Genomic DNA, 23276 nt, shown 5'->3' with positions numbered 1-23276 from the left:
ACCCAGTCTGGTCCTGAACAGTCACACCTGAACACCTGGCTAAACTCTCGATATGTGGTTATGAAGACAAATTAGAGACCCAAAACAAGAAGTAAAAACAATAACAAAGAAGTCTCGAATAAATTGCTTTCATTTCAGGCACCTGCGCTGAGGCATTAACTCCATGTGACTTGAGTGTGTTGGGTGTGTGGGTGGAGCTGCGTATTTCACAGATCTATCAGATGGCTCCGTCAGGCTTCCACATACTGTTCTGTTCAGCTCCATCTGCAGAGCAGCATAATCTGAGGCCAGGGCTGGGAGTGTGTATGTGTCTGTGTTTATGGAGTCATAGTTCAGGCACTGCGGGTAGGTAAAGTTTGTGTGTGTGTGTGTGTGTGTGTGTGCGCGTGAGACTGACGGGTGCTCAGTCCACTTCTGTGAGCCCACATGGTCGTCTGAACTCCTGACCTCTCTCGTGAATCCATTTGTTTGAGACTGACAAAACAAACGAAACGTTAATGTCCCACATGTGTCTCATCATCACTCCACAATACATGACAGTATATAGCAGTATATGACCATCTATATAGCACAGAGAGACACGCTTTAAGTTTGTAACATAGTTTGTTACATGACTCTATGATATATTACAATATATTACAATTCCCAGTGGCAGGGGTCTTGAAAATGTATCCTTTATAATTACATTTGTTACGAAAATGAATAGGGAATTATTCATTATTCTATTAATTAAAAACATTCTATACTCACCCCATTTGCTTCCTACTAAAACTGGACAGGCTGCATGTCTGGTTCTGTAGTCCCCTTCTCCACTTCTGAAGAGGTTATACCAAAAAACTGCAGTTCCCTGGGAGCACAGAAACATGATGAGATAAAAACACACAAACGTCTGAAACATGTCAAAAGCCACATTCTGTGATAGGTCTCACTGATGTCATGTGATGTGTCATATGAAAAGAAAAGTGACATGTGAAACCATGTGTATTCAGCTAGCACACTGTCTTTGGTAAACTCTATGGGGCCTCCTGTAATACACGATAACCATAAATCTGACAGAGCGAGATTTTCATGAGTTAGAGTTGAACGTGCAGTGCATAGCTTACTTTGGGAGTCCAGCCTTATCTGCTGGAGGTTTAACCATCAGTTGGATGCAGAAAGATACCAAATCTGTGCTGGTCTGTGTCTGTGTGGTGTGTTGTGTGTGTGTGTGTGTGTGTGTGTGTGTGTCTGTTCTCATGGAGGCATGTTGACCATGATGCTGTGCTTCTCACCTTTCTGGGCCAGATAGCAGCTCCAAAGTCTGGAAACACGGTAGCCCCGCCCGCTTCAACATCACTCATCTGTCATACAAAACGTAACCCATTAACACTCTCTGCCTATGAAGTGTACTTCAGCACAAGCTACAGAGTACATGTGCAACATTCTCAGCACACTTTTAAAGACTATATACAAGCAATTTAATGATAGATAGATAGATAGATAGATAGATAGATAGATAGATAGATAGATAGATAGATAGAGACAGACACACACACACATACAGTATATACATACATACATTTCTCAGGATATCATTCAAGATTCACAAATTTAGACAGGTTATATAAGATGATATGCGATAAAAAAAAACATTTTGCAAGACGTGCAGTTTTTTTTTTTCTTTTTTTTTTTTTTCTAATTTTCCTCATGTACATGAGACGCTGAAAGGCAGGAAGCAGGTAGTAGTATTGGAATGAAAACAGAGTTATTCAAGCAGTAGGAGTGAGGATTCATTCAGAAATCCACAGACATCCACTACAGGAGTGTGGGTAGCACTCTCCAACCCCAAACAGCGAGTCATGAAAACACAAGCCGACAGAATATTTCACAATACAATGTAATAGTGAAAATATGCATGAGTGGATATATTACAGACAGTTAGTTATTCTTTTTATCCTTATTCGTAAAAGGCTCAGTGACACGTCCAGTAGCAAGGCAGTAAAAATACTGATACTGTGCCATTAGACTACGTTGCCAGTAACAGTAACCGTCAATATAATGCACTGAATACCCCGCCTAACAGACTTTCGTTAGGAGGCCAGAGGTCATTTAGAATGTTTCCAGACACTGGACGTTTCAAAGACGCATGTTTGGCTGTTACGAGGCTCACGTCCCTCTGCAATATGCACTAAAATTGACTGACAGAGAGAATACTGGGAAATCCCTCCTTCATAGTGTTGAGCAGTTTTTTCAGATGTTTTCACTTAATCATGAGACAAAACATCAGCTGTAACGTCCAATCGGTGATCCTAGAGGAAATGTCAATCAACTCAAGTCCATGATGGAAAAAGAGTGTATGTACTGGTGAGGTAAGCCACTACGCCAAGTCAGGTGGAGAGCAGTTAATGACAGTGGGTGTCTTTGGGGGTGCACTTGTGCCCCCGGGGCACCGTAAAAAAAACCAAAACATACTTACATAATTTAAATAAGTAGCCACACGATTTCCTGTGCCTAACCTTTTGAAAGCATCGGGTTCATCTTTCTATGAAGATAAAATTTGAGAGTAAAGACAAGGGAGACATGAGAGCTAGTGCACACAGGTGCACACACACATACTTACATAGTTGAGATAGGTGGCAAGTCTATTTCCATCAACTCTGAGGTTGCTGTCAAAAGGACGCTGTAACAGATGTGTGTAATGTTTAACCCAGAGTGAACTGTGCTCCTGGAGGAATCCCGACTACAGAGGCCACTACACAACATAGACTCCTGGATAAAACAGACACTCAGGCAAACTAAGCTGACTGTCAAGCATGCACTTGCACACTGGTCTCTGAAACTAGGCCAATGGTTCATCAAAGACCATAAAAAAAATCACATGAGTTAGCCAAAGGGTAAGAACAAATATTTTTACAATTATTAAACAGAACATGCTGTACTGCACTTTATATTTTATTAGCAAAAATGAGGTGAGAACATTTTTATCTGAGTACTTACTGAGCATTATGAATTTGCCACTAAACTACGATGTAATAAACTTTGACATGTCTCCTGACTGGATGTGTATCCGCACAGAAAGTCTCTGTTGGTAACGTCAGTTAAAAGTCTGAATACACATTCACCATTCACTTTACAAGAAATACCTACCATGGACCTACACTCACTGGCCACTTAAAGAGGTATACCTACCTTAAAGGTAAACTATGCAGGTGTACAATTAAACACCGTAGCCCATCTGGTGCCATGCAAAATTTGTCAGCTGTATTGTATCCTGTTCATCAATGCTCAGTTTCTGACCACAGGCCCAGTGTTGACTGGATATTATTTGGGTGGCAGACAATACAGAAGGGATACTGACATGGTAGTGGCATGGTGGTGGGTGTCTAGTACGGGTGTATCAGCTACAGCAGTGTTTTTTACACACGTCAGTGTCACTGCTGGGTTGGAAGTGGTCCACCACCCAAAAATATCCAGCCAACAGTGGCCCTGAGGTCAGAAACTGAGAACTGACAATAGCGAACAGAAACTGTGCATGGTAAAGCATAAGCCTTGAGTCTCTTAACTGTACATCAACACGGTGCACCTACAAGGTAGGTGTTTCTATTCAAAAGTGGCCAGTAAGTATACATCAACGTGCACTGGGTAAAACTCACAGAGGATTCAATAAAACATGACAAGAAAGGACAGAAATTCCTCTGCATGCTGGTATGTTCAAGCTCATTCCAGTGTTACAAGTTATTTCTGGCTTTTTGGGTTTCCTTCATTCTTTAGAGATGTTCAACATTTGACTAGACTAAATAAATTTTACATCTGGAACCAATTTTCAGTGATGGAGCTTAGGCATTTAAGATGCCTCCTGCTCACAGAGTCAAAAGTGGACATCGGTAAACACTGTGTGAGGTTTAGTTTAAACAGAGTGGGCTCCAGCTCAGATGAATCTTTGAGTCTCCAGTTAAACCTTACTCCAGCCCTATGCAATAGGTCAAACTACTGTAGACATTTTAACTCAGCTTTTGAGTTAATCATGTTTGTAAATGTCAAACTTCATGTTAGACTGCATTATACAATCTAATTACAAAACTTACACGACAGCTTTAAAGAACGGAACAGCTGCCAAGAACGGAGCAAACCAAACATAAATAATTTAACCAATTTGACATTGCACAAAGTGCTGTCACTGTGCTGTGCATTAATGATTTCTTATTGTAATCAATACATGTCTAAGTCATGTTTCTGGAGTAAAACAGAACTGTGTGGTGAACTGTGGTGTATTTAACATGTGTCAACAGGTAAATGGATGAGCATGTTCTTTCATATTACCAGTATACAAACATCCCCTGTTATATCATCACCAGAGAACATGAAAACTTATGAACTATTCATATGCCTTTCCAATATCATCCAAAAATGCACAATATTTAAAAATATATATACTGTATATGTACCTACTATACAGGTATATTAATTAATTGCGTCAGTTGACGCAATTATATTATTCCGTTATTCATTTATTCATTTTAAATGTATTTCTTAACTGATACAGACACTTAAATCTTGTCTTTACAGGAACTAACAGTTCTATTGCTTTATGTAACCATAGATGTCATTTGTGTAAAGTCTACTGCGTTGACTTGCTTTAGAGGCAGAAATGGTAATATTATCACCTAAAAATGAAATGAAAACAAAAAACAGAATGAAGACATATTTTAGCTGAATAGATCTACCATCTTAGAACATGCAGCCCCTAAAATGATGATTAGTACCAAGTGTGACCTGAACTAAAAATACATACTTCCATAAAAGTAAAAATGTCAAAACATGCATTCAATAAAGTCAGTGCGCCTGACGCACTAACTGATGCTTCTGAGTTTACATATTTTAAGCCAAGTGAGCATGTCTGTTATGTGAGCAATGTACACATCTGTCATACCCTTTGTTCTTTGGTAAAATGGTATATCATTAATATACCAGGGATGACCACAGTTAGTGAAAGCACTGGAGAGCGAGATTTTTAAGTTCACAACACACATGTTCATGATGTTTTTCATGCAGCTTTTTCAGAACAGAACAGGGGTCAAAGGTTACAGCTACCGGTGAGTTTTGTGAAATTATGCGTGTGGGGTTTTGGAAGAAGCAGGCCATGTTTCTGTTTTGATCCTCATAAACATTAGCACCATACATGTTGAAAACTGATCAAGTGGACTCACCCTGGAGAAATCATAGTGTGGTTCGTACTGGCCCCCAACCCCATAGTTAGCCACCTGTACCAAACAGAAAAAAGAAACGTGGACATTTTTTTTCAGCTCAGAATTGAAGAGGACACAGACAAGCTGACATCTGGTGATGTATTGGGTTGGGCTTCTGGCTTCATTTGGGCACAGGCAGAACCATGTTGTTAGTCGTTAGCACCAGTAAGAGACAGTGGAAACAGGACTGTCATGATGGACAGAAAATGTGCCAGTACAGTAAAAGTCCATAGATTCACACCAGGGGACAAAAATACAGGCCAGCATGTGACATCACGAGATAACATGGGTTATTTTGATATAAAAATAAGCAGGTTTATTTAATGAAGAGCAACTCAAACTCAATTAGCAGCCAACACACAAATATCAAAGATCAGTGAGAGATGGAGCAGAGAAGGAAAAGAGAAAGAAAGAAAGAAAGAAAGAAAGAAAGAAAGAAAGAAAGACCACATTAAATTGTAGTGAACAAGGGGGGAGCTCTGTGACTTTTAAGGGAATTAAGTGTAAAACCTAATAAATTAACATTATTTGAAAGGATTACCCAAACTCAAATCACTGGCCTGTCGAGAAGATCTAAATATTAGTGATGACTGCACAGACGAAACATAAATTACATTAATTAAAATGTTTGTTTGACTAAGCTGGATGTGATTTTAATTCTTATAATACCTTTAGCCTCACTAAACTGTATTAGATAATATTGTGATTTTAGGTCTTTCTCATCCGTTTTTAATCCATAATTTATGGTATAGATAAAAAAAAAAAAAAAGACGTGTTAAATGCAATTGTATTATAATTTGCTTGTTTTTTAAAGATTCTCTGCTGAAGTTTTGGCGACGGGACCAATCAAGTGCACTAACCTGCTGGTCTATAAAACATGAAGGTGCTACATTGTGACACCAATGGCTATGTTCTGAAACCAGTTTGACAGATCAGATTTCATATTAGACATGAGCTAGACCCCATAATGTGTCTGGAATGACTGCAAGAGACACACAAAACATCAGTCACAAACATCTTATGGAAAATTACACGAACTGTCATGATTTTCTTCCACGAATTTACAACAAACTCACTCCAGAGAGAGTTCACTGAAAATTACACAACCAGATTACTGATAAGGACATTAAACCTGAAGTGACTGACATGAGATACTGAATAAAAATCTGTCTTTTTTTCTGCAGACAAGTGTCTTTGCTGTCCTGGCATGTTCTGCCTTTAGACTGCTCGTAAATTAACCGTGCTTGACAAAAACAAAATAATAAAACATTTTTCCTATTCTGTTTCACCTCTGCTCATTCACTCTGATTTGTACAGGCTTGGAAAGGAGTGCAGTGGAGCCAGCCTTTTCTCAGTTTTGGGCATAAACAAGGCCATTAGAGTAATAGGTTAAACGTCTGAACGCAAACCACAGGTAGGCTATCAGGAATCTAACAGGAAACGACACATCAGATGTACTTTTAATCTCTAGGATCTAGTTTAACCTGGTCTGACACGTTGTAGCAATGCCCTTACTGATGCAGAGGAAATACAGTCTGCTGATTCTGAGGGGGCACAGACAGAGAGTAACCACTTTGTGGCTGGCCTAGATTTAACAGGGTGAGTGGAAATGTTCCCCTAACTTCTCAAGGTCACATGACGAAAGAGAGAGCAATGAGCGCCGTGATGAAGCCAGACAGCTGAGCGGGAGGAGGACAGTGCATTTGACAGGGGTTGCAGGGATGTTTTTGGTAGTGTAGGCACCTGAAGCAGCTCGGCTGTTTCCACTGTCAGACCAGTAACGTCCTCTATCCTCTGATTGACACGCTCAATGACTGGATCGTCTTCACCTTCCAGCCAAGCACTATGGGTCAAAACCAGGACAGACAGTCATCCAGCAACATTCACTCACAGAGATCGAGATCTCTTATAGGCCTCTATATACATATACATATATATATATATATAAATATGTTATTTTATTTGCCTTTATATATATGGCAGATGATAGCAATCACATTACGTATTTTATAACGTTACACTTTTTGTATCGCCTGCCAGGAACAGAGGGACAAGACACAGTTATGTAAGTGTTCTCATGTTCTGCTACATGTGGTAAGGTTGACATAGGTTACTGATTTAATCGGTTAAGCACTGTAGTGTTGAGAGGCCAGCCAGCTGTGTTACGTTAAGGTCTGTTTTACATGGCCTGTTTATGGTTAGCTCACATGCACTCACCTTTTGGACACTCTGTAATGGGCCACTGTGAGAATTCCCGTCTTTGGGTCACGCACTGTGGCTCTCGCAAGCTACAAAGAAAAATAACTCAGCACTGGACTGACAGAAAACTAATGATGATATCCATATATATTTTCATATTATTGGCAAGTCACATAACTTTCTTCACTTTCAGTTTTTTTTTTCCAATAATATGCTGTCAGCTCATGACAATAATAGGGTAAAAATTATTTAAAGAAAAAGGTTAGTTTAATAATAGTTTATTTATTTAATTCATCCATCTCTGAAGCAAGAATGGTGTTTATATTGCCTATCTTAACTAAGCGTCTGACGGTGTTTAGCTGAAAGGGTATGTCTTCATGCACATTTGGATCAATAATAAGCAGAGAGTGCGGCTCTTCCCAGAAGGTCACCACCTGTGGTCTGGTGGTCTGCTCACCTTTGGCTTGGCCAGCTCCTTGATCTTCTCGATCTCTTCATCAGAGAGAGCTTCCAGATAACGGACGATGTGGGGACTGTCCCACTCGTCCTCCTCTTTCATGGGCTTCAGCAGCAGGCGAGGATTCCTGTTCCCGTCGTGGTAGCGACAGAAAAGCCTGCTCTGCCTCTGTGGCGTCTGTGGGAGAATCGGTTCAACTTCAGATCGGTTTGCATTTCTTCAAATGTGCTGAAAGAATTAATTAAGAAACTGAATGGTCAAACTGTACTGATAACCACTAGTTATGGTCCACGAGCCAGAGACAGTTGAGAATGGATAAGTTATCCCAGCAGAGCCCAAATTAAATTGTTTATGTACAGGAAGCACATACCCTGCTCAAATCACTTGAGAAAAAGCAAAGAAAAGTTGCCACGGGGACCATGTTTCGAGACAACTGTTTTGATATACACAAATCAGAAGAAAGGTCATGACAGTGTCTGTTAGAAGGAGAGGTATTTGACTTGTGTGGGAAAGTTAAATAGCTGTCTATACTTACAATAATTATTTCATGTCCTGCAGGCACAAAGTTGTTGTGACTTGTTTATCTGTTTTTTTTTCCCTCCTCTGCTTGGAGCCTGTTATTATTTTATAGTGCTACTGTTTTTCTTTTTCTCCCTACTTTTGGTAATAGTGTTTCTAAACAACTGATAAAAATGTAGTCAAAGCATCTGTGGCAGTCACACGATGGCTGTCCTCATTCACAAACGCTGAGACAGAGACCCAGGGAACTGCTCTCTCAACAGGCTGTCCTCATTCACAAACGCTGAGACAGAGACCCAGGGAACTGCTCTCTCAACAGGCTGTCCTCATTCACAAACGCTGAGACAGAGACCCGGGGGAAACTGCTCTCTCAACAAAGTCAGACGCTGGAGCTCAAGCAAGGCCTGAATGTTTCCAAACTGCTGAACGCATCTCTGTAGCTTTGAAGGCTCACAGGACATTGACACTGTTGTGTTTTATGCGGTTTTTGGCTGTTTTGCTTGGGGGAAAAAAGCTGCTCAGCTCTACACATGGTTTAAAAGAACAGGAAGAAGGCAAGTTTATGAATTCCATCTGCTCCATGGAAACATATCAACACTCTCAGCCATACTACAGCCATCCTGTCTTTGTGTAAGAGGGAAGTGGACTGTGTTCGTGTTCTGTTGAGGACAGGTTCACTGAGAATCTAACAGATGGCAGAAATGGACTCTACTTTGAACATTTAAGCTAACAGCTCTACTTTTTTATGCACATGGGAAAAAACAGGGATGAGATGTATGCACCCAGAGATGGGACCTGGAAGGAAATGGTCAACTGACTGGATGTTTAGTGGTGCCTCATAACCAAATGTAAGCAGGTGGAACCAGCCAAACACACTCTCTCCAAAACTTAAATAAACTTAAAAGTAAAAAACAAAAAAAACACACACACACACTCTTGGCTTAGGGAACAGACCAAGCGAGTCACGCTATTGCAAGCCATGCCCTTCCTTACGGGCACAACCCTGCAATTCTCTCTCTCTCTCTCCCTTTAAAACGCTTTCTGGTCAGAACAGGCAGAGCTGCATGTTGTCTAAATTTTGTATGCTTTCATTTCAAAGTGTATCACAGGACTCTTGAACCAAACCTGACCTAAACGCCAAGACAAGAGAGCGTAAGGAGGAGATAAGGAGGAGAGGTATCCCTGTGCCTTGAGTGTGCGAAATCAGTGAAACCGCTAGTGGACAAGAACTGGTCCCTGTTGGGAAAAGAGCCGCCCACCCCATTTTGCATCGCAGGCCTAGACGTACAGACACGGGCGTCAGTTTGTTTTGAAAAATGGCTGGGGACAACGACAGGTTCGTCGTGTTCACATCTTTTTTCAGTGGGCCATGTACTGTCGATAGATAGAAACGCCATCCCTTTAAGGATCGCCCTGAAAAGCTGCTTGTAGTTTTTATGCATGTTACGATGCGTTAACCTGCTCACGTGGATGACATAATACATCGTAGTACAGTAGACGCATTTTTGTCTTTTGTTCTCACCGTCATGTAAAACAATAAAAAGTTTATGAAAGCAACATAACCAACATTCAGAAAGTGGTGGGGATATGTCCCCAGTTTCCCTAGCGTAAGTGACGCCTACGCTTACGGAATATCCCGTATATTATCATCACTGGCACTGAGTCAGCCCAGTCAAGAGTACCAACCTGTTACCTGTTAACTGAATGTTCACTGTTCCCTATTCACAGGACTTTGGCTTCTATTTTGTACACAATGCAGTAATACATCAACTCTTTTCCCCCTTCAGATGTATGCGCACTCATATCCTCACTGGGGGGTCACAGTAAGTGACAACAGTTGGGAAAGCCATCCCCAGGGCCAAGGGACAAACATAAGACAAGCTGCTCACATGGATGACATAATACATCGTAGTACAGTAGACGCATTTTGTTCTCGTGTTTTGAAAGTTACTGTCGTGTAAAACAATAAAAAGTGTATGAAAGCAACATAACCAACATGTCTAATATGTCTGTCAAGCACACCACCTATGCATGTTTTCCCAGATACTGTGTTAGACCTATGGATATCGCTACTGAAAGCCATAATGCAGAAAAATTAGAATCGAGTAATGCTGACATTAGGCGCTTTCGCACCGGAGGAACTTTTCCATAGTTCTTAGAACTGTTGGAGAAAGTACCCCCTTTTTCGCGTGTTCGCACCGCAGGAACTTAGAACGATTATAGTTCTAAGAACTCTGTTTTGAGGGGCTTTTTTAGCTCCTATTTCAGGGTAGGTACTTTCGCAGCACAATAGGAACCTTGTCACGTAGGTGTACAGCCATTGGTCCAGACGCAGGTATACGATGATTGCAACCGCCATTTTTAAAGATCCGTACAAAATATAAAGTCTTAGAACATATTACATTTAGTATTTGATATTCGTGTCCAAAAATGTCTGGAATTGTAGGATGGGAGACATGGTTTTTATGTTTTATTTTACCGGTATTTTATATCTCCCAACAATGACCATTTCTGCAACGTCCAATGTATATTTGAAGAGGCAGCGTACACTCCGCTTCAGTAGGTGCTTGTGTGTCCGCGTGTGTGGCTGTGATCCGAATTTTAACCTAAAATAAGAATGTGTTTATCTAGCTTATGATTTGAGGACTGCGGCGGGGAAAAAGAAAAAAAAAAAAAAAAACACGATGCTACGAGTAAGCGTCAGGCACAAGCGCTATGCTAGCACCTGAAAACTACTATGCCTACCTAGTCATTCACTGCTATCGCGGTGGTAAATGCATAAATGCAGGGGGACATTTCATTCCATTGGACAGGGTCTGTCGCCATACAGTTTTATTTTCGTTAATGAGAAAGCAGTTATATGTCTAATGTGCACTCAATATTTCTGTCATTCAAATTCATTAAAACTGCTTAATTGTGTATGCTGTAGTCTAGTTTGTCGACTTCTTTTGTCGCTGTAATGGTATTTTTTCCTTTCGGAGGTATTTAAAAGGTCTTAAAAGTCATTAAATTTGTACTTAAAAATGTGCAGCTATCCATGGTTAGTCGTTAACAACAGCTCTTCGCTGCTGTACCGTCTGCCGGCTTACGTCACTTCAGCGTTCCTACTGGCGGTGCGAATGCAAACAGAAAAAAGGCCCTAGAACGTATGTAGTTCTAGGGGAAGCTCCCCAGGGGGTAGTTCCTATCAAATGAGACCCTAGAACTGTGCGGTCCGAAAGCGCCTATTAGTGCCGACATCAACAAGGTTGTCACTGGCAGAACTGTCATCCGTTGTCAGCCCCCAAACACGCTGGCATTAGACACTGATAGCCGATGTGAGACAGTCCTTAGAATAAATGAAGGATATCCTAGAGGCCAACACTAGCAAAGGAGAGAGTACTGGTTCGGGCTACAAAAATGACCCCTGTATTTACTTTTCATTTTGATTGTGGCCTGCACACTTGGAGAGCTGAAGAGAACTGCATAGGAAGTCGTTCTAACGCTACCTCCCTGGGGGTGTCTTCGTGTCTAAATTAAAGCCACATTGTTGCATCATACATAAAAGAGTGCATAACAGCAATATAAGTGTTTCGATTTGATTTACCGATCAGTAAGCATGTTGGGTCTCTCTCTTAATGACATGATATGTACCAGTGTAATTTCATTCATTATTATGTTCAACTAACTAAAGGCTTCCAGAAAGTGGTGGGGACATGTCCCCAGTTTCCCCAGCGTAAGTGACGCCTATGCTTACGGAATATCCCGTATATTATCATCACTGGCACTGAGTCAGCCCAGTCAAGAGCTCAACCTGTTACCTGTTAACTGAATGTTCACTGTTCCCTATTCACAGGACTTTGGCTACTATTTTGTACACAATGCAGTAATACATCAACTCTTTTCCCCCTTCAGATGTATGCGCACTCATATCCTCACTGGGGGGTCACAGTAAGTGACAACAGTTGGGAAAGCCATCCCCAGGGCCAAGGCTTGAACTTCTGTTAATCATGTAGGAACAAACATAAGAGAAGCTGGACTCACCCTTAAAAAAAAAACAAAAACAAAAAAAAACAAAGACGCAAGTTATTCTCGTGGACTTGTGCCCTATATCGGGTGAAGTGTGAACAACTCATTCTTTGATTTGAACGTTCTGATGTTATCATGTGTCTTATCAGACCAACGAGTCTTGGGTCCTCCCAAAGCTTTGGGCTGTCCCAGGATGGATGGATGTACACTTGGCAGTTCAAGGGTTAAAGCTCTTAACTTGAGAGCGGTTGTTTCAGCATGTAACTACGGTAACTGTGTGGTTTTATTCCACAGGGGTAAAAATTTTTAACATGGCACAAATCATTGTTCGTGCATTGTATGCATGTGTGAGATGCTCACTCTCCCACATACAGTTTCTCTGATATAAAATATCAGTGTTCACAGTGTGGAAGCATTTCTGTCTTGAATATACGTCTGTCTTTGTGCAGGACTATGCATAGCTGTGATATGTGCGTGCGTGTGTGTGTGTGTGTGTGTGTGTGTGTGTCTCCACACTGTTTCTGGCATGAATGTACAAACCTTCATATTCTGTACCTTTTAAGAGCCATCAGGTCAAATTCAAGCTATTTTTTTGTGCCTGGACTACTTCTTTTCAACAGAAACAACAACATTTTGTTCATTCAATGTACATTTTCAAATGCCCCTTGTTGAAGATGTTAAAAAAAAAAGGCCAAAAACACTGAACTAAACTGTTACACTGATGTTGTTAAACTGAGGACAGATCAGATTTGAGCGACAGATGAAAGCAGACACAGACTGTTTGTGTGGCATTGCCTCCTCTCTGACTCACCATCTGTATGCCCTCTCCCCTGCACAGCGCCTCGTATATCTCCCTCTCGGGGAGGTAGTCACGCGGCCGCTCGTAGGTCCCCAGCTGAATGGGCCTCTCACTGGCCTTCTCCACCTCATTCCCATTATTCTCCCTCAGTTCCTTGGACAGCAGGCGCTCAAAGTACCGCAGGTTACTTCCTGCCCTTTCGTGGGTGGGATCTGTGAGTGCACACAAAAAGTATCAGTATTAGGCATACAAAACATTTGAAATGTATGTAGGACCGATTACCCGGGCAACACGTCAAGGTCAATTAGAGGTCGCCTAATGAGCTCCATGTCCGTCATTCCAAAACTGGTAAATTCTATTGCCTCGCGCCTGCGACGTGTTTTGAACATGTCTTGGTCTCTTTGATTTAAAATGTTGTCCTACATACCTGTACACATGTTTGTAGGAGGGCAAAGTAGATTTGGAGACTTTAAGTGAATATTGTAAAGAAGTCGGGTACACTATGAAACAAGACACAACACACCATTATACAAAGAGAACAAATGGCAGTCAACAGACTGTATCTTTGAGTCATGGCGCCCTCTTGTGAACATATTATTTTCCCCTCTGAATGTTCGAAGTACTGTAGCCTGATCATTTTCGTGCCGCACTAAAATGAGCTGAGATGTGATACAGGGCTGACGAGCTGAGGTGTGATGTCTTAGCTCTGTTTAAGTAAAGGTGCTATAAGGAATGAGATGTTAAAAATACTGCTGTTGACGCATTTCCGTCGCCGATGTCATCGATTACCTCAACTAATCGTAGCAGCCCTAGAGCACGGCAGCATTCACAATCAGAAAAGCATGGAGCTGTCTGGTGACATTCATTATCTCACTTTCCCCAGAACTACCTGAGAATCTCAGAGTCTTCAGTGAGATGTCAAAGCCCCGCCCTGAGCGGACTGCAGACCAACATTATCATTGCACAGAGCATGCCAGTGGTTTTGTCAGTCATTGTACCTCTGACAGAATTTTTTTTTCTTTTTTGTGTGGTACACAACTAAACAGAGTTTACAGAGGCCGCACTCTAACACTGCCAAATGCAAGCTTCAGTCAAATGAAATTATGATCTGAGCGGACACTCAACAACTTCTGTGTTTACTCCAAGTGATTTGAGAGAGAATCTTATGAGGCACATAGGTCAGTCCAGTTGATGATTTAGAATGAACAACTTGAGTCTCATACCATATAACCGACCGAGTTGTTTATTCTGCCTCGTTGTTAGGGAAAACACAGCGTGTGTTTAGTGTGATTAAAAATAACTTTAATTGCAGCTTTTAGCATGTAACCACTTTCTGGGAACGCTGCTAAATGCTCCAAAATCCTGACAACACCCTAATGGTTCAAAGCAGAGCAAGACACTGGCTTTCAGACATGGAAAACTCCTCATGGCAGAAGAGCAGTTTTGAGTTGGGATAAAATAACTGATAATAACGCAATATTCGATCTGAACTGATAAGACGGTGTAGTATATGAAGCTTATGTCAGATCAGCACACGAAGTCTTCAAGCAGAGCGTAAAACAAAGCAAAGATTTGTCCCATACCACAGTAAACTGGACGTGGTGCAGCGAGAGAGCTTACCAATGGCAACCAGACGTCTGGTTAACTCAATAGCACGTGGCAGGTCACCCATCTGATAGACGGAGTAACTGAGGTAGTCCAGGATGTCGGCTTTGGGGGTTTTAGCCTCTTCCCCAGCGTCCATCTGCCGCAGGGCCTGCTGCATCCACAGCACTGCATGGTAATAATCATTTTCACCGTACGCAGTTTTCCCCATGTCATAGCAGTCGTCCACTGTCAGGAGAGCGTTATACCGCACACCTGCAAAAAAACAAAAACAAATCACACTCATGTCAGATGATCATTTTTACAGGAACATCAAGATTGTGTCTGTGAGATATACAATCAGAAGACGGATACACACACAGAGAGAGAAACAAGATAGGGTAGGTCAAAAAACAGCTCCTGTAAAAACAGCTTGTCTCGAACTCTCTCTCAGATATTCGGATCATTTCTGCATCAGCAAAGGTTCTGCCTGCAGAGCTGTTTCTATGGTGACTTTTAACATATTTGGTCAGTCTTAACAGGGGTTAAATAAAACAGTATGATACCCTCCATGTTTGCAGTGTTTATTATCAATTATTATGACTGTAACCAGATTTAGCAGAGGCGGCTAGCTGGACGGCTTTGCACCCGTGGAATGTATTCAGTGCTAAGACTGTGTCTGACATTCCGTGTCTGGGAAATTCCTTAAGCCCAGGTGCACGGAAAGATCTTCTTAAGATTTTAAATTTTCAATGTATATGCGTGTGTTTGTGTGTGTGTGTGTGTGTGTGTGTGTGTGTCTTTGTACGTTTCTGTGGAATTTATCTTGAATTCATTTTGAAAACAAACATGCAAAGACACCAGGTATTGTCTGTCCGAGTTTGCTTTGTCTGTGCTTGTGTGGCCTCTTAAAACCGGTATGCACAAGTTCCAAAAGGCCCCAAAAGTCTTTCAATTGGGAAAAATCTGTTAAAAATGCAGAGGGTAGCTGCTTTATATTTTATTCTGTATTTGCTACAAAGTTTGTGCAACAGAATAAAAGAAACATTTAGGCTGCTATTACTTATATATGAATGTGCATTATCAGTCTCCCAAAAGTGAGATTACAGTTTAGAATTCTGTTATTTGTTGTTTCCACGCAAAATGTCTGGAATTCATCCGATTCACGTTTAGTATCCAATTACCTAAACATACAGCAAAGGTTTGTAAAACAAACAAACAAACTCAAGCATGAGAAAAACATATGGTAATTCTATGGCAAACATATGGTGCCCTGCAGCGCTACACCCGTCCTGCTCTGCTACACCTGTCCCCTATCTCCTGTTTGACGACACCACCTGATTTACACCGGTAAACATTCTCAACATCAACGGGGAAAGAGACGGTATAGTGCTCCTGGCACCTAGTTCAGCATGAGTAGAAATGGGCAGTTTGGACTGTCCTGACCTGGTAGTTTGCCTTTGGAGAAGCTTTCGGAGTCCAGCTTGTACGTGTCCTGCAGTCGCATCAGCGCTTTAGCTGCTCCTTTCTCGTCCTCCTCCCCGGGAAAGAACTGTCTGTGCACTGACATGTTGGCAATGAAACCTGCAGGAGGACACACGGGGAGAAACACAGTGAAACCTGCAGGCGGACACACGGGGAGAAACACAGTGAAACCTGCAGGAGGACACACGAGGAGAAACACAGTGAAACCTGCAGGAGGACACACGGGGAGAAACACAGTGAAACCTGCAGGAGGACACACGGGGAGAAACACAGTGAAACCTGCAGGAGGACACACGGGGAGAAACACAGTGAAACCTGCAGGAGGACACACGGGGAGAAACACAGTGAAACCTGCAGGAGGACACACGGGGAGAAACACAGTGAAACCTGCAGGAGGACACACGGGGAGAAACACAGTGAAACCTGCAGGAGGACACACGGGGAGAAACACAGCGGAAGAGAGGCTACGTCTCTCAGAACAAAAAGACACCTCGAGATTCTGTAAAGTACTCGAACAGAATTAGAGTGTGCTCCAGTAACTGGTCCATGAACGCTCGCTTGGCCTGGTTAGCTTTAAGCTGGTACTCTGTTTTCTGACCAGATGGGGTTTCTTTCATGAGCAGACCAGAGAGGGGTTTTTTTAATAAGCAGATTAAGCTCTGAAAGACTTGAAAAAAAAAAGTTTTCCCTGAAAAGTAACAGAGCTATACTGGTGTTTCTGCATTCATTTCACCACACCTAAAGAAGTTTCTATTAAAGTGAACAAGAGGGATTGCATAAAGATATAATGCAGATGCTCATGGCAAACCAAATCCTTCCACGTGGCATTACACACACACACACACACACACACACACACACACACACACACACACACACACAGCTGCATGATTCATTTCAAGCCCAGGCCAATCCAAACAGATTGAATACAGCTGTACATCACTGCTAATGGCCAAGTAGTTGGCTGTTCCTTCCACCAGTACAACTAAACATGACTGACTGTTCTGAGTCTGGACATTTCCTTCTCCTCTTCCACAGAGACACTCAGCTCCTCTCAGGCCACTGTCTGAACATGGGATTTTACTGGAGTATCAGCTAACCAGTAGATACTATTGTTAGAGGGAACATTGTGTGTGTTAGAAGGAATTATGTGTGTGTGTTTGGGGGGTATTTGTGTTTTGTGTATGTGTTTGTGCATGTGTTTGTGCATATTACTTACATATTTGCTTTACTTTAGGGTGTGGTCTTTTGTAAAGTTTTCCATTTGTAAAGTTAACTCTATGCCTACAGTCTGAGTATCAAAATGTGATCCTCGTAAAATTACTGCCATGCTGATATTAAGCAGTTCACAGTTATCTGCCTAACAGTGGAACACTTTGTTTTCTCCAGGGTTACACAGTGCTGAAACATTTGGTTGTTTTTGTTTTTGTACTGGCTCGCGACTATCACAGTAATTCACTGCTCTCTGCAGACTCATTCATCCTCCCTCTGTCGGGTTTCTTTATCAGACTGACATTTCTCTTAATGCTATGAACACTGTCTGATGTAGATTTATACGCTTATTTTCTGCCATTTTTGCCTGATCTCTTTTGCAAAAACTGACTGAATGAACGAACGTGCAAAGACTGAGTCTCACGGAGCATCTCTGTGTGATTACCGTCTGACGGGTCCTGCAGAACCAGGCTCTCCAGCTCTGACCACTCCGTGTTCAGCCTTTTCATCAGTTTGTAGGCGTTCACTGGGTGAGCCAGGAATCCTTCGGGATCTGACGTGGAGGCGCGCGTCAACACATCCAGTTTGTTAGCCCAGCTACTCCCAGCCGCGACAGGGCAGACAGAAGATAATCTTTAGCCTTTAGCATGTGGATGCGCTGGCCTCAAACGATCATCTCACAGACATGCTTCCCCCATTTACATGCTCAAAAAATGAGGTCAGACTCTTTATTAGGTATCCTTGACAACAGTGCAAGTGAAACACTCGGTAAACATGTATGTGTGCTTTCACGTTACTCTCATTGCATAATGTGACCTTTTTTTTTTTTTTTTAATGTAAGTTATAGGTGTGAAAAGCGAGGTCTTTCCAACGTGACATTTGAGGCTTACCTTTTCACTGCAGCAAGTTTGGACTCCTCTGCTTTGATATACTCCTTCAGGGACTGAACTAGCTCTTTTTCTGTGTAGATCAAATCTGTCATTTGACCTGAAGCAAAAGATTAGAGGAATATCAGAAAAATAGGTCAAGCAGAGCAGAGGAACTCTATATACAATAACCGCCTGGGGTCTTGAAAACAGTCCAAGATCCATATTGCAGTCAGTCCATACATGTCTAAAACACGAGTCGAGAATTTCACTTTGCGGACGACTTTTGAGAGGATATTTGGGAGAAGGACTGGTCTACACCCAGGGCTTCCACTTTCAGAATTGTATAGAATTATCCTCTCCACCACATCGACTGTGGCACAGAGAGAGGCCTTTGCGGTGAGCACTAACCTCAGAAACTACAGAGCTATGACAACAGCTGACTAGACAGTGACCAAACGCAGAAGGAGAGAGAGAGAGAGATTGAGATTTGGGGGGGGGGGGGGTCTTAGATGAAGACTTACAAGTTCTAAAACAAGGTAATGGCCAGGAAGAAGTGAGGTGTTTAACATATGTAGTGTTTCACAAGAAGTGTTTCATACATCCTACCCTCTATACAAGTCCCTATAATACTGTGACGGCAGGAAAACTCTCCCTTTGCAAAAGAGGAGACATCCCTTCCCATATTAAAGAAAACACAATGTCAAACGAATTCACAAATTAAAAAAGTCATAACCAGTATAATTACCAATGGAGGTGAAGATCTCTCCCTCTGCCTCATAGCAGAGGCAGAACAGGTTTACACATATGATAATCAGCAATCTCATCCTTCAGAGGTAAGGATCTGTAAAGAAAAGGAAAGCATTTCAATTAGCACAGATCCATCTGGCTTCAGAGAACATTAAGTAGTGGTGAGGGATTCAGCTATAGTTAATGCTGTCTCTCTCATCACAGCTCACACTAGACGAACACACAAGAGTCCTGATTCACAGTTTCCACAATCTGCTGTGTGTCATCAACAGATGTCTTAAAGTTCTGTCCAAGCTGATGCAAGCAGGCGTTCAAATTTGGGATGTAACAAAGCAGGGATAGTGTTGTTAGCCAGACACCACCCTGGTTTTCGACCATATTTGGGGCAAGAGGCAAAAGTGCACAGCGTGGATATTTTCTGTGTGGGAGGGGGGAAGGACACAAAGACAGAGTGGATGAGAGGAGAGGAAAGAGAGATGAGGTGAGGACACTTTTTAGCCTGTCCTCTTTTCATTTTTCATTATCATCCTCCCACAGTTCTGGAAGTGTGCTTATCGCATAGACTTTGCGCAAGGGTAAACATCACATTTCCAGCAGAAAAGTGTAGACTTAACCTTAGACAACCTGAGTCATTTGCTGGATTGCTTTAATTGCTGTTCTGTCTGAACACACATAAAGCGGAGTAGATTCCAATCTAAAGACACAGGATGTAAATTCCACCTCTAAAACTCTACGACTTAAAAAAGAAATACTTTACAGAACTTAAAATACTATTTCGATCACTGAACATAAAAGTGTTTTAATTACATGTAGAAAAGACAGATGCATGATACAGGAACACGTCATACACTGGAATACTGTAACAAGTAGTAACTGCCAGATGCCTGCTCTAGTGGAGTGTCTCTCCTCTTGGCTGACTGTTTGCACTACGCCCAGCTAATTTAAAACAGCTCATCTCACACAAGCAATGCAAACATAATCCTACTGCATGCCTTTCATGTCAAGCTAAATATGGGTTAAAGATTACATCCGAATAAATTACAAACCCTGTGTTTAATGACAGAGACAAAAATGACCTAGTTCTCCCCAAAATATCATTAGGAAAAGGCATGGATACGTGTGTTGTCTCTTTGCAGATTTTTACTTTACCAAAACAACCATTTATTACCTTTGCTAACTGGGGGGGGGGGGGGGGGGTAAACATGCAACTTCATATGCAAATAGCCTAGAGCACTGCTCTTTTACGAGGCAACGTGAAGAAGCAGTTGTGGAACTTGCATATTTGGTGAAGAATGTAACCTGTGTAAATGCATGAAAACAGCAAACATTCCAAGTTGCGCAACATTTACCGAGAACCATGCCTGGGGCCATTCTTAGGTTAGTGAAGGGCTGGATGAGAAAAGGTTTGATAGGACAGCTCCCGGGAACCAAAGTCTCTTCTGAGCCCAAATGGCCACTGTTTTGCCCAAATGGTCAACATGTAATTAACAAAGCCACTGTACCTTTACCCTGTCACTCAAACAAAACCCCTTTCTTCCTTGCCTTTTTCATTCCTTCTTTTGTCTCTTTTTTTTATTAAAACCAAGCAGGGGTAATATTCTAAATCTTTCCTACTCCAGGTCCTACAGACTGTTCAATCACCAGCTGTGTCAGGAGGGAGTCTAGGGGAACATTCTGGAACTAAGTTTGTTTTGTGCACTTCCGCTAGATGAAAACACCCAGCTTTCAACTTGGAGAGAAATTTATTTAACAATATTTTATCTTCTCCATCTGTAGAACTTTCTAGGCTTGGAATTCAACTGAATTTTTTCCTGACTGAATCTGGACTGTTGCAAGCAATACCTGTCTAAGCATGCTGGGTTTTCAGGAAATAAAATGTCAATTTCTCCTAATGCGTTTCCAGGTTGTCAGTCAAGAATACTTTGACTTTTGAGAGAGCAGTGTGAGTTGGTGTGAAGATGACCTGACACAATATGTAAGCTATTTAATGGACTTCTAGGAAGTTTGAAATCCTTGGAAGAGGTGGGGAGGAGAGAAAAAGCAGTCTTTAAAAGACTGAGCAATGTTTACCAGTACCTGAATCTTCTTGACCACTGGCCAAATTAAGGGTAATTATTATCAGAAATATACATTTCATATACTGAACAATTTAACTGTTTGAACAGTCTAGGATATACATTATGGACCTAACTGTCAGGCCAGATCATAGTGGGAACAGTTCAAAGAGGACAGCCCTGCATGTTCCTCCCATTCACAAAGACTCTTAACAGTATTCTGACTGAAATTCCAAGTTTCTCCAATACAAAGCTTTAGTTAATTACTTGGATCTCTCAGGCACCGCACTGGTAAACAGCGCCAGAATTAAAAACAAACAAATAAAAAGATACCATACTTTTTTTAAGGGTACTTAAAACTGTGCATTATCTGAACAGTAATGAGCTGCAAAACATAATGCAGTAAATGCCTATTTATACAGAAAAAAAACAAACTTTTTTTGTTTATTTTTTCAAGTAAAGAGGCACATTTTGGAAACATGTGTTCCACACTTTGATCTCCAATTTTTAAAGTACCGATTTGGAGATGCACACTAAAATCGCCTAAATTGTGTGTGTTTTTTCGGCAACAGTCAGGCTCACGTATTTGATACCTAACTGCGCAGACGGTACCGTATAGCAAAGCCTATTACATATTCAATATCAGCAAACAAAACAGTGTAGTGATAATCTCAGATTAATTTTTTTGAAGCAGTTCTCACTCCATGAATTCTCCAAAGTGATAAAACGTCACTGTCATCTATAGCTAACTCAACTCTTCGGATCCAACGCGTGCGTTATTTGAAATAATGAAAACAATGGACTTCACAAAATTACAGATATTGTCTAACTATGAAGTGACAGTGTCAAACCAGACACATGGTTTCAAAAATAGTAAACGTCTCACAGCAAAGATGCAGCATGCTTAAAATGTCAGTGACGTCATGAACTACTGCGATGTTTCTAGAAATCCCAAATTATACCATTGACACGGGGGTAGCATTTCACTCCAATTTAATGTTTGTTAGCAGTTACGGCACTTGAAAACTATTCTGTTTCTCCAAACGGCATGTTCAACAACTTGTTACGAAAAGAAATTATTCTCACATCACCACTAAAATCTTCAGTTCTGTTGAAACTTTTCTAAAGTTTCCCTGTTTCGAGGACTGTAATTTCAGTGAGGAAAAGCGGTTGCATTTTCAGTTCCTAAGTGAGGACCAGTAGAAACAAATTTGAAAAACTGAATAAACGCTCTCTCGTGTGACTTCATCGTACAGTATATACATATTGGACAGTTATTCCGATTTACCGTTTTACATTGCAACCTTGCGCGGAAAACTACTCAACGGTTTCACGTTCTTCTGCGGAATGTATCAATCCTTACCTTATGTAAGTGTTCTCGGCGTGTTTCTAAATGTTGTTAACGGTACAAGAAATCAGAACACAAGAAAACCTCCTTTGCAAATAAGAGGTTCACACAGATTTGCTTCCCTCCCTGCCACGTACAGGAGCTTCAGCAATTTTCAACCCTATAAACACACGCAATCCTCCTATAAAATGCGCATGTGCATTCCTAACCCCGTAGCATTTCCACCTTCTTCAAGAAAAAATGTGTAATAAACCTAAAACGCTTGTAAATTTTCCAGTTAATAACAACCTGATCGACATAATTTCTTCTCCGTACTTCAGATCCTAGAGACAAAAGGCGCGACACTTATACACGTGAAGACCGGTGTTTCAAAACAATCCAAATATAGCGGAAGACATGGAGGACCAACAGTGTCACACACGCATTAAAATTGCAAATTAAAGGTGATTTTACTTTAAATGATTTCATATCCATAACTTGCCTTTGCTAAAAACGATTCCGTTGACCGCGGTTGCATGAACCGAAGTGCATCGTAGTACGTTTAGGCAGATACGAGTGGCTTCCAGCTGTAGCTCCTATGACGCAATACAAGCAATAGGGGCTCGATGTGCAATTACGGTAATTTGGACCATGCTGAACTGCACGTTTACAGCTTTCTTTCACAATGAGTATGCACATCTGGTAAAGTAGTCTGTAAAGTAATTGCTCACTCATATATACATGGAAATGTGAAGTTCAGTTTGATTTACTCCGTGCATAATTCGATTCAA

The 23276-nt window shown here is 41.4% G+C and overlaps 1 protein-coding gene across 1 annotated transcript; it reads right to left on the bottom strand.

The window, feature by feature from the left end:
* On the bottom strand, window positions 1-22608 carry LOC115829353 (procollagen-proline, 2-oxoglutarate 4-dioxygenase (proline 4-hydroxylase), alpha polypeptide 2). The gene is made up of 15 exons (XM_030793442.1): window positions 22522-22608; window positions 19103-19198; window positions 18379-18475; window positions 17934-18085; window positions 16238-16375; window positions 14828-15067; window positions 13220-13419; window positions 7882-8058; window positions 7443-7513; window positions 6969-7068; window positions 5187-5240; window positions 2456-2521; window positions 1272-1340; window positions 751-847; window positions 1-474 (listed from the first exon to the last, which is right to left on the bottom strand). Exons 2-15 carry the CDS (start codon window positions 19179-19181, stop codon window positions 404-406), a joined length of 1611 nt encoding a protein of 536 aa, XP_030649302.1. The 5' UTR covers window positions 19182-19198; window positions 22522-22608; the 3' UTR covers window positions 1-403.
* Between the last annotated feature and the right edge of the window lie 668 nt (window positions 22609-23276).

Source organism: Chanos chanos, chromosome 16, assembly GCF_902362185.1.
Source record: "Chanos chanos chromosome 16, fChaCha1.1, whole genome shotgun sequence".
NCBI classification, from domain to species: Eukaryota; Metazoa; Chordata; class Actinopteri; order Gonorynchiformes; family Chanidae; genus Chanos; species Chanos chanos.
Note: the sequence above shows the minus strand (reverse complement) of the source record. Positions and strands in the feature narration are given on the sequence as shown.

What these genes read in the sequence shown, in the direction of transcription:
- LOC115829353 (XM_030793442.1), bottom strand. Translation starts at nt 19,181, where the DNA reads ATGAGATTGCTGATTATCATATGTGTAAACCTGTTCTGCCTCTGCTAT. An exon ending in AAACTTGCTGCAGTGAAAAG is followed by an intron (nt 18,086 to 18,378) that starts GTAAGCCTCAAA and finishes GGCTGGGAGTAG; the next exon opens with CTGGGCTAACAAACTGGATG. An exon ending in CTGCTATCTGGCCCAGAAAG is followed by an intron (nt 848 to 1,271) that starts GTGAGAAGCACA and finishes CTGTGCTCCCAG; the next exon opens with GGAACTGCAGTTTTTTGGTA.